At 44.8% G+C, this 12,170-nt stretch overlaps 1 protein-coding gene across 1 annotated transcript in view; it reads right to left on the bottom strand.

Moving 5' to 3' along the window:
* LOC135513688 (elongation factor 2-like) overlaps positions 1-12,170 on the bottom strand; it is a 24,439-nt gene extending 12,269 nt beyond the window's left edge. The window contains exons 1-8 of the mRNA XM_064936550.1: positions 12,082-12,170; positions 10,404-10,618; positions 9,797-9,978; positions 6,725-6,936; positions 5,373-5,557; positions 4,674-4,779; positions 4,452-4,565; positions 1,243-1,381 (exon numbers count right to left, since the gene is read on the bottom strand). Coding sequence (XP_064792622.1) covers positions 1,243-1,381; positions 4,452-4,565; positions 4,674-4,779; positions 5,373-5,557; positions 6,725-6,936; positions 9,797-9,978; positions 10,404-10,618; positions 12,082-12,084 — 1,156 coding nt within the window. The 5' untranslated portion in view covers positions 12,085-12,170. The remainder of the gene's footprint in view (positions 1-1,242; positions 1,382-4,451; positions 4,566-4,673; positions 4,780-5,372; positions 5,558-6,724; positions 6,937-9,796; positions 9,979-10,403; positions 10,619-12,081) is intronic.

Below are 12,170 nucleotides of genomic sequence, written 5' to 3'. Positions count from 1 at the left end.
GGCCCTTCATACTAATGAAGTACTACTAGCAGGCTGGACTGACTCAACTATTGTTGTTCACAGGGACCAGTACAACAATCAGACTGAAACACCAGCTACTGCTACTACTACTACTACTACTACTACTACTACTACTGTTACTACTACCACTACTACTACTACTACTGTTACTGTTACTACTGCTACTACTGCTACTACTACTACTACTACTGTTTCTGTTACTACTACTATTACTACTACTGTTTCTGTTACTACTACTACTACTACAGCTACTACTGTTACTGTTACTACTACTGCTACTACAGCTACTACTGTTACTGCTACTACAGCTACTACTGCTACTACTGTTACTGCTACTACTACTACTACTGCTACTGCAGCTACTACTGTTACTGTTACTACTACAGCTACTACAGCTACTGCTGCTACTACTACTACAGCTACTGTTACTACTACTACTGCTACTGCTACTGCTACTACAGCTACTACTGCTGCTGTTACTACTACAGCTTCTGTTACTACTACTACTACTACTACTGCTACTACAGCTACTACTACTGCTACTACTACAACAGCTACTACAGCTACTGCTACTACTACAGCTACTGCTGCTGTTACTACTACTACTACTACTACTACAGCTACTGCTGCTACTACTACTGCTACTACTTCTACTGCTCATACTACTGCTGCTGTTACTACTACTGCTACTACTACAGCTACTGCTGCTGTTACTACTACAGCTACTGCTGCTACTACTACTGCTACTGCTACTAGTGCTACTACTACTACTGCTACTACTACTACTACGACTACTACTACTGCTACTAGTGCTACTACTACTGCTACCCCACCACCACTACTACTACTGTTGCTGCTGCTGCTACTACTACTGCTACTACTACTACGGCTGCTGCTACTACTACTGCTACCACTGATACTACTGCTGATACTACTACTACTACTACTGATATTGCTACTGATACTACTACTACTACTGATACTACTACTACTACTACTACTACTGCTGCTTCTACGACTGATGCTACTACTACTGATACTACTACTACTACTACTACTACTACTACTACTACTACTGATATTGCTACTGATACTACTACTACTACTGATACTGCTACTGATACTACTACTACTACTGCTACTACTACTACTACTACTACTGCTACTACAGCTGCTACCACCACCACCAGGCTAGACAGGCGCACCAGTCTACAAACTCACCCATAGCGGCCTCGTCGTCGCCAGGCCCCTCGTAGAGCAGCTCACAGCGGTACCTCTGAGCCGTAACGGGGGAGGGCAGGTGGATGGTGATCATCTGGAGCAGAGCGTCCCCCGCTGGCAGCCAGCGGCGCATCACCGCCTGGGGGACGATGAAATACAACATTATACTGCATCTCTACGGACCAGGATGTTCAGTAGGGTATACCAGGGATGTTCAGTAGGGTATACCAGGGATGTTCAGTAGGGTATACCAGGGATGTTCAGTAGGGTATACCAGGGATGTTCAGTAGGGTATACCAGGGATGTTCAGTAGGGTATACCAGTGATGTTCAGTAGGGTATACCAGTATGTTCAGTATATCCCTCCTGTTTGGCCCTGTCCGGGGGTGTCCTCGGATGGGGGCACAGTGTCTCCTGACCCCTCCTGTGTCAGCCTCCAGTATTTATGCTGCAGTAGTTTATGTGTCATGGGGGCTAGGGTCAGTTTGTTATATCTGGAGTACTTCTCCTATCCTATTCGGTGTCCTGTGTGAATTTAAGTGTGCGCTCTCTAATTCTCTCTTTCTTTCTCTCTCTCGGAGGACCTGAGCCCGAGGACCATGCCTCAGGACTACCTGACATGATGACTCCTTGCTGTTCCCAGTCCACCTGGCCGTTCTGCTGCTCCAGTTTCAACTGACCTGAGCCCTAGGACCATGCCCCAGGACTACCTGACATGATGACTCCTTGCTGTCCCCAGTCCACCTGGCCGTTCTGCTGCTACAGTTTCAACTGTTCTGCCTTATTATTATTCAACCATGCTGGTCATTTATGAACATTTGAACATCTTGGCCATATTCTGTTATAATCTCCACCCGGCACAGCCAGAAGAGGACTGGCCACCCCTCATAGCCTGGTTCCTCTCGAGGTTTCTTCCTAGGTTTTGGTCTTTCTAGGGAGTTTTTCCTAGCCACCATGCTTCTACACCTGCATTGCTTGCTGTTTGGGGTTTTAGGCTGGGTTTCTGGACAGCACTTTGAGATATCAGATGATGTACGAAGGGCTATATAAATATATTTGATATTTGATTTAGGGATGTTCAGTAGGGTATACCAGTGATGTTCAGTAGGGTATACCAGGGATGTTCAGTAGGGTATACCGGGATGTTCAGTAGGGTATACCAGGGATGTTCAGTAGAATATACCGGTATGTTCAGTAGGGTATACCAGGGATGTTCAGTAGAATATACCGGTATGTTCAGTAGGGTATACCAGCATGTTCAGTAGGGTATACCAGGGATGTTCAGTAGGGTATACCAGGGATGTTCAGCAGGGTATACCAGGGATGTTCAGTAGGGAATACTAGTATGTTCAGTAGGGTATGCTGGGATGTTCAGTAGGGTATACCAGGGATGTTCAGTAGGGTATACTAGTATGTTCAGTAGGGTATGCTGGGATGTTCAGTAGGGTATACCAGGGATGTTCAGTAGGGTATACTAGTATGTTCAGTTGGGTATACCAGAAATGTTCAGTAGGGGATACCAGAAATATTCAGTAGGATATGCCAGGGTTGTTCAGTAGGGTATACTGGGATGTTCAGTAGGGTATGCCGGGGATGTTCAGTAGGGTATGCCGGGGATGTTCCGTAGGGTATGCCGGTATGTTCCGTAGGGTATGCCGGGATGTTCTGTAGGGTATACCAGGGATGTTCAGTAGGGTATGCCAGGGATGTTCAGTAGTGTATGCCAGGGATGTTCAGTAGGGTATACCAGAAATGTTCAGTAGGATATACCAGCAGGATATACTAGTATGTTCAGTAGGGTATACCAGGGATGTTCAGTAGGATATACCAGGGATGTTCAGTAGGATATACCGGTATGTTCAGTAGGGTATACCAGGGATGTTCAGTAGGGTATACCATGGATGTTCAGTAGGGTATACCGGTATGTTCAGTAGGGTATACCAGGGATGTTCAGTAGGGTATACCGGTATGTTCAGTAGGGTATACCAGTATGTTCAGTAGGGTATACCAGGGATGTTCAGTAGGGTATACCGGTATGTTCAGTAGGGTATACCAGGGATGTTCAGTAGGGTATACTGGGATGTTCAGTAGGGTACACCAGGGATGTTCAGTAGGGTATACCGGTATGTTCAGTAGGATATACCAGAAATGTTCAGTAGGGTTTAGTAGGATATACCAGGGATGTTCAGTAGGGTATGCCGATATGTTCAGTAGGGTATAACGGGATGTTCAGTAGGGTATGCCAAGATGTTCAGTAGGGTATGCCGGTATGTTCCGTAGGGTATGCCGGGATGTTCCGTAGGGTATACCAGGGATGTTCAGTAGGGTACAGCCGGGATGTTCAGTAGGGTATACCAGGGATGTTCAGTAGGGTATGCCAGGGATGTTCAGTAGGGTATGCCGGTATGTTCAGTAGGGTATGCAGGATGTTCAGTAGGGTATGCAGGATGTTCAGTAGGGTATGCCGGTATGTTCAGTAGGGTATGCCAGGGATGTTCAGTAGGGTATACCGGGATGTTCAGTAGGGTATGCCAGGGATGTTCAGTAGGGTATGCCAGGGATGTTCAGTAGGGTATGCCAGGGATGTTCAGTAGGGTATGCCAGGGATGTTCAGTAGGGTATACCGGGATGTTCAGTACGGTATGCCAGGGATGTTCAGTAGGGTATGCCAGGGATGTTCAGTAGGGTATGCCGGTATGTTTAGTAGGGTATGCCGGTATGTTCTGTAGGGTATGCCGGTATGTTCAGTAGGGTATGCCAGGGATGCTCAGTAGGATATGCCAGGGATGTTCAGTAGGGTACAGCCTGGATGTTCAGTAGGGTATGCCGGTATGTTCAGTAGGGTATGCCGGGGATGTTCAGTAGGGTATGCCAGTATGTTCAGTAGGATATTCCAGGGATGTTCAGTAGGATATTCCAGGGATGTTCAGTAGGGTACAGCCTGGATGTTCAGTAGGGTACAGCCTGGATGTTCAGTAGGGTACAGCCTGGATGTTCAGTAGGGTATGCCGGTATGTTCAGTAGGGTATACAGGTACAAAATGTCTTTCAAAAAATATACATACAATTTATTACACAAGTTTAGGTAGTTAGTATCTCTCTCAGTTTCACTCAAGTTTTATCCAATTTCGTTCCGACTGAACACGACTCTGGTCAGTCTGGAATTTAATGGCTAATTTCTCCACACAACATTTCTGAAGTGGTGACATACCTTCAGCAGTGGTTTCCCCTCTTTCTCCTTGTCATCAGCATCGAGCTTCACATCCAGTTTCTTAATCAGCTTGTCGGCAGTCTCTTTGTTAAAATTCATGATGGCATCGAACACCTTTGGTCAAAACAAGATGAACGTGAATGTCACATTATTTATTTCAGATGTGTGTGCTACACCCAACGGAGAAAAAACAAACATAAACAAACCTTGGCATAAACAAACCTTAAAGATGGGATCCAGGACGAGTTGGCAGAATGTACGTGGGAGCTTTTCCCCCTTAGCGTTGGTGGCTGATTTACTGAATTTGCCACATGACGGGTCGAAGAACCTGTAGAAACACACGTGATCATCAACTGCACTGTCCTCTGGAGTCATTGCTGGACACAGGTTAAGCTGGGTCCTTTTTCAAAGGAGAATCTCCATTGAGTTGGCTTTTTAGTCAGGACCAGGCTTAGCCTGTGTCTGGAAATCTGACCCAGAATCATCCACTGAACAGTGCTCTCCAACACTCTCTCCTCTCCTCCCTCTCTCTCGCCTATCCTCTCTATCCTCCTTTTTCCTCCTCTCCTATCCTCCTTCTCTCTCTCCTCTCCTCCCTCTCCTCCTTTCTCCTCCTCTCCTACCCTCCTTCTCTTCCTCTCCTATCCTCCTTCTCTTCCTCTCCTCCCTCTCTCCTCTCCTCCTTTCTCTCCTCTCCTATCCTCCTTCTCTCTCTCCTCCCTCTCCTCCTTTCTCCTCCTCTCCTACCCCCCTTCTCTTCCTCTCCTATCCTCCTTCTCTTCCTCTCCTCCCTCTCTCCTCTCCTCCTTTCTCTCCTCTCCCTCTCCTATCCTCCTCCTCTCTCTCCTCCTACTCTCTCTCCTCTCCTCTCTCTCCTCACCTCACCTCCTTTCTCTCCTCTCCTCTCTCTCCTCCACTCACTTTTCTCCCCACAGTTTCTTCATCATGTCCTCCACCTTCTTGCAGCGCTCCTCTGGGTTCATCTCCGTCTTTTGGTCTCCCTTGGCTGTGAACTTGGCCACGTACATCTCAGCAAACTGCTTCAGAGTGAAGGCCCAGCCATGGAGCCCCGAGCCGAAACCCACTGTGCCCACCATTGGGTCCACCTACACAGGGAAACACGGAACAGACGCATAAAGGGGATCGAACTAGTGGTCTTCTGCTTTGCAAACACACGTGACTGCCCACTTTTAACATACTTACAAACATACACGTAACATACTAGCCAGTTGCCCCACCGAGTATTTCTTTTGCATTATAGGGACCAAGTGAAACAATTTCGAGCTCTGGAATGAACTTATCGTACCATCTGAACCCTGGAGTGGTCTGACCGTACCATCTGAACCCTGGAGTGGTCTGACCCTACCGTGGTCTGACCGTACCATCTGAACCCTGGAGTGGTCTGACCGTACCATCTGAACCCTGGAGTGGTCTGACCGTACCATCTGAACCCTGGAGTGGTCTGACCGTACCATCTGAACCCTGGAGTGGTCTGACTGTACCATCTGAACCCTGGAGTGGTCTGACCGTACCATCTGAACCCTGGAGTGGTCTGACCCTACCATCTGAACCCTGTGGAGTGGTCTGACCGTACCATCTGAACCCTGTGGAGTGGTCTGACCGTACCATCTGAACCCTGGAGTGGTCTGACCGTACCATCTGAACCCTGGAGTGGTCTGACCGTACCATCTGAACCCTGGAGTGGTCTGACTGTACCATCTGAACCCTGTGGAGTGGTCTGACCGTACCATCTGAACCCTGTGGAGTGGTCTGACCGTACCATCTGAACCCTGTGGAGTGGTCTGACCGTACCATCTGAACCCTGGAGTGGTCTGACCGTACCATCTGAACCCTGTGGAGTGGTCTGACCGTACCATCTGAACCCTGTGGAGTGGTCTGACCGTACCATCTGAACCCTGGAGTGGTCTGACCGTACCATCTGAACCCTGGAGTGGTCTGACCCTACCATCTGAACCCTGTGGAGTGGTCTGACCGTACCATCTGAACCCTGGAGTGGTCTGACCGTACCATCTGAACCCTGTGGAGTGGTCTGACCGTACCATCTGAACCCTGTGGAGTGGTCTGACCGTACCATCTGAACCCTGGAGTGGTCTGACCGTACCATCTGAACCCTGTGGAGTGGTCTGACCGTACCATCTGAACCCTGGAGTGGTCTGACCGTACCATCTGAACCCTGTGGAGTGGTCTGACCCTACCATCTGAACCCTGTGGAGTGGTCTGACCCTACCATCTGAACCCTGTTACACACTGACCATGATGCTGCCCATGGGTCCGCCCTCGTCCTCTCCGTAGGTGGCGATGATGACGTTGACGTTCTCTACGATGCGCTGGAAGGTGGCAAAAAGTGCGTCGGGTTTCAGCTGCAGCTCCAGCAACGCCCGGTCCATCTTGTTCATCATGAGAACAGGCTTTATCCGCTCTGCGATGGCCTGTCGCAGCACTGTCTCAGTCTGAACACACACACCTACGACGGAGGGGAGAGGTTGGTACAGAAGGGCATTAGTTCATCACGGTGCTTGCAAGTTGCAACAAGGCTGTAGGCAGAAACTGTAAAGGAATAGATTTTTTGTTGTATAGTTTGTCAGTGTTCAAATCTGTCATGATACACGTGTATAACAAATAATAATAAAAAAATATATATATTTTTTATTTTACCTTTATTTTACTAGGCAAGTCAGTTAAGAACAAATTCTTATTTTCAATGACGGCCGAGGAACAGTGGGTTAACTGCCTGTTCAGGGGCAGAACGACAGATTTGTACCTTGTCAGCTCGGGGATTCGAACTTGCAACCTTTCGGTTACTAGTCCAACGCTCTAACCACTAGGCTACACTGCCGACCTTATTGATATACTATTTAATAATGTTATTTTAATATATCTCTTTTCAAGGACCCACAGTATGATGTATAAAGACCTATCATGGTTGACTGTTGTACGACCTATTGTTGTTTACTAACTGGGATCCTATCGAAACAAACCTTATAAAGGCTTTAAAGGGCATTTGTAAAGTATTCATAAGCACAGTAAATAAAGACGTGACGAACCAGTAATACGCAAAGTCACACTATATTAAACAAAAAGTGAAATAATTGTTGTGTTGCCAAATGTGGTATAATCCTTCTGCTTCCCCTCCAGAATAACTAGCAACGTAAATGTCGTTTCTTATCATCTGAAAACAATATTTGGCTAAATGGTTAGAAGGTAAATACAGTTAGAAAATACATGTGCGTTAAAAAAGTATATTTCAAAGTTACAAATATTTTAAGTGTTCGGAGCGACCTCCAATTCCTGACGTGTTCGTATCTGAGGTCCTCCAGCACACTATTTGTAGTTCTTTAGTTGTATACCGTTACAGTACGTGCACACTATTTGTAGTTCTTTAGTTGTATACCGTTACAGTACGTGCACACTATTTGTAGTTCTTTAGTTGTATACCGTTACAGTACGTGCACACTATTTGTAGTTCTTTAGTTGTATACCATTACAGTACGTGCACACTATTTGTAGTTCTTTAGTTGTATACCATTACAGTACATGCACACTATTTGTAGTTCTTTAGTTGTATACCATTACAGTACGTGCACACTATTTGTAGTTCTTTAGTTGTATACCATTACAGCACATGCACACTATTTGTAGTTCTTTAGTTGTATACCATTACTGTACGTGCACACTATTTGTAGTTCTTTAGTTGTATACCATTACAGCACGTGCACACTATTTGTAGTGCTTTAGTTGTATACCATTACAGCACGTGCACACTATTTGTAGTTCTTTAGTTGTATACCATTACAGTACGTGCACACTATTTGTAGTTCTTTAGTTGTATACCGTTACAGTACGTGCACACTATTTGTAGTTCTTTAGTTGTATACCGTTACAGTACGTGCACACTATTTGTAGTTCTTTAGTTGTATACCGTTACAGTACGTGCACACTATTTGTAGTTCTTTAGTTGTATACCGTTACAGTACGTACACACTATTTGTAGTTCTTTAGTTGTATACCATTACAGTACGTGCACACTATTTGTAGTTCTTTAGTTGTATACCATTACAGTACATGCACACTATTTGTAGTTCTTTAGTTGTATACCATTACAGTACGTGCACACTATTTGTAGTTCTTTAGTTGTATACCATTACAGCACATGCACACTATTTGTAGTTCTTTAGTTGTATACCATTACTGTACGTGCACACTATTTGTAGTTCTTTAGTTGTATACCATTACAGCACGTGCACACTATTTGTAGTGCTTTAGTTGTATACCATTACAGCACGTGCACACTATTTGTAGTTCTTTAGTTGTATACCGTTACAGTACGTGCACACTATTTGTATTTCTTTAGTTGTATACCGTTACAGTACGTGCACACTATTTGTAGTTCTTTAGTTGTATACCGTTACAGTACGTGCACACTATTTGTAGTTCTTTAGTTGTATACCGTTACAGTACGTGCACACTATTTGTAGTTCTTTAGTTGTATACCATTACAGTACGTGCACACGATTTGTAGTTCTTTAGTTGTATACCGTTACAGTACGTGCACACTATTTGTAGTTCTTTAGTTGTATACCGTTACAGTACGTGCACACTATTTGTAGTTCTTTAGTTGTATACCGTTACAGTACGTGCACACTATTTGTAGTTCTTTAGTTGTATACCGTTACAGTACGTACACACTATTTGTAGATCTTTAGTTGTATACCATTACTGTACGTGCACACTATTTGTAGTTTGTTAGTTGTATACTGTTACAGTACGTGCACACTATTTGTAGTTCTTTAGTTGTATATCGTTACAGCACGTACACACTATTTGTAGTTCTTTAGTTGTATACCATTACAGCACGTGCACACTATTTGTAGTTTTTTAGTTGTATACCGTTAGTATGTGCACACTATTTGTAGTTCTTTAGTTGTATACCATTACAGCACGTGCACACTATTTGTAGTTCTTTAGTTGTATACCATTACAGTACGTGCACACTTTGTAGTTCTTTAGTTGTATACCGTTACAGTACGTGCACACTATTTGTAGTTCTTTAATAATATGTCAATGTGAGAGTCCTTGCGAATAAGATTTCTAATGTATGTATAAAGGCCAAATAACCTTGAACTTTAAGCATCATGGGCTGTTACTGGGGTGTGAGCGAGCCAAGCATTGGATGCATTACAGCCAGGACACTACAAGACTGTGTCCTAAACAGCACCCGAGTCCCCATATCACAGGTCATTACTTCTGATCAGAGCCTCGTAAAGTTGTTTGGATATTGGACACAAGCAGGGAATAGGGCGCCATCAGTCCCTTCCTTTTCATACCTGAGACGCAGTCTACTACAACTAGTGCCCCGTCAGTGACGCGGAGAGCAGCCGTCACCTCGGAGGAGAAGTCCACGTGACCGGGAGAGTCTATGAGGTTAATGAGGAAGCCAGAGCCATCCTTGCACTGTTTGATGAAGGCCAAGTCATTCTCAGCCAATTCATAGTACAGAGAGATGGCTCTGCAGGGAGGGAAGAAGAGAGGGTGGGAGGGAGGGAAGAGAGAGAGATTATTTAAGTAACCGTTGTGACCATCGTACATTTAATGTCTGTCTCTCAATCACTCTCACACAGTGGTATATTAGGGTACAGGATACCAGAGGTCAAGCATCTCTAAGTAGGAGTGCTGATCTCGAATTCAGTTTTGTCTTTTAGGTTCATAAATGAATAGGATTTTAGGTCATTTGTGGTGTGGTCAATAATAATTCAAATGCAGGTTGATTTGTTGAACAACTTAGTTTTGTAGGTCTACCTCAGATTCTCAAAGAAAATATTAACCTTACAAGGTTACACACTTATAGTAGAAAAAGGGACATATTGTTGTAAAGAAAAACATTTGTATATTTCTGAGGAGGACGAGGTATATTGTCTTGAGGGAAACACATACGTTGACTTGATGGTGATGCACCTCTCCTGCTCGTCTTTCCTGGTGTCTGTGAAACGCGTCTCGCCAGCCCGGGCGCCAGCGATGATGCCAGCCTTGCACACCAGGGAATCTGTGAGAGTGGACTTCCCATGGTCCACATGGGCGATCACAGACATGTTCCTGATGTTGGACTTCTTGTCCATGATCGCACGGATCTGGTCTACTGTAAAATTCACCTGGAAAGGGGAGGTGAGATTTGGTCTACTGTAAAATGCACCTGGAAAGGGGAGGTGAGATCTGGTCTACTGTAAAATGCACCTGGAAAGGGGAAGTGAGATCTGGTCTACTGTAAAATTCACCTGGAAAGGGGAGGTGAGATCTGGTCTACTGTAAAATGCACCTGGAGAGGGGAGGTAAGACTTGGTCTACTGTAAAATTCACCTGGAAAGGGGAGGTGAGATCTGGTCTACTGTAAAATGCACCTGGAAAGGGGAGGTGAGATCTGGTCTACTGTAAAATGCACCTGGAAAGGGGAAGTGAGATCTGGTCTACTGTAAAATTCACCTGGAAAGGGGAGGTGAGATCTGGTCTACTGTAAAATTCACCTGGAAAGGGGAGGTGAGATCTGGTCTACTGTAAAATTCACCTGGAAAGGGGAGGTGAGATCTGGTCTACTGTAAAATTCACCTGGAAAGGGGAGGTGAGATCTGGTCTACTGTAAAATGCACCTGGAGAGGGGAGGTGAGATCTGGTATACTGTAAAATTCACCTGGAGAGGGGAGGTAAGACTTGGTCTACTGTAAAATGTACCTGGGGAGAGAAAGTGAGATCTAGTCTACTGTAAAATTGATCTGGTCTCCTGTAACATTCACCTGGTGAGGAGAATGATGTGGTCTACTGTAAATTTGACCTGGTGAGGGGTGGGGATTGTTAAATTAATTCCAAAACCAATAGCTTAATCATTTGCTGCAGTAACCTATAGGCTATGACTCATCTAAGAGAGGACACTATAACCCCAGCTTGTACACCTGCATGGTTTCATTGTAACAGGTGCATTTGTTTACAATGACAACACTGGTTCTTACCTGTAGCCCATGTAGTAAACTGGGCCTGGGTCTAGCCTACAGGGGCAGGCAGCGTTGCCCAATGTGAGCACGTGAAACTTTAATACGGCCATCCATCTCAGGGAACGGCGTGCTTGTGCTATTTATAACACGGGGCCTGGGGTAATGGTATTCTGTCTGACTGTACCCCTGCATTGGCACGCACATTAGGCCCGAAGCCTACCGAAAAGAACACTATTTAAATTCAAAAGAAACACTACGAGACGAGGTGTTGTTTACAGCAAATGTATTCAGTTCGCCTGCAGCAACTAATTCAAGTTCCACATATGACTTTATTGTCTTGTTGATAAATAAGCCTAGTCACATTACATAGGTCATGCTTTACTTCGATTTGTAGAACGAATAACACATTTTGTTAACGGTGTGACATGCTTTCAATAATCACAGCATCCTTAGTAGGCTAATAAACAATGAATACATTCTGTTTTTCATTTTTGATAACCATTTGTTAAAATTCTGCATACGTCATCGACAATAATACTAAAAAGGATATTCATTTGAAAACCGTCGCTTTTAGAAGAAAGACAAACATTGTTAATGGCTGTAATTTGTCAAAACATGTTATATAGACTTACCATGATAGCGGTTCTTTATATCCCCAGCCTCAGCCGGTTGTTCCTCTCTTTCGGGGTGCTAGAGGGAAAGAGAGACTATGACGCACTGG

The sequence above is a fragment of the Oncorhynchus masou genome, chromosome 25 (genome assembly GCF_036934945.1).
Source record: "Oncorhynchus masou masou isolate Uvic2021 chromosome 25, UVic_Omas_1.1, whole genome shotgun sequence".
In the NCBI taxonomy this organism is placed as follows: domain Eukaryota; kingdom Metazoa; phylum Chordata; class Actinopteri; order Salmoniformes; family Salmonidae; genus Oncorhynchus; species Oncorhynchus masou.
This window is presented reverse-complemented; position numbering and strand designations above follow the sequence as displayed.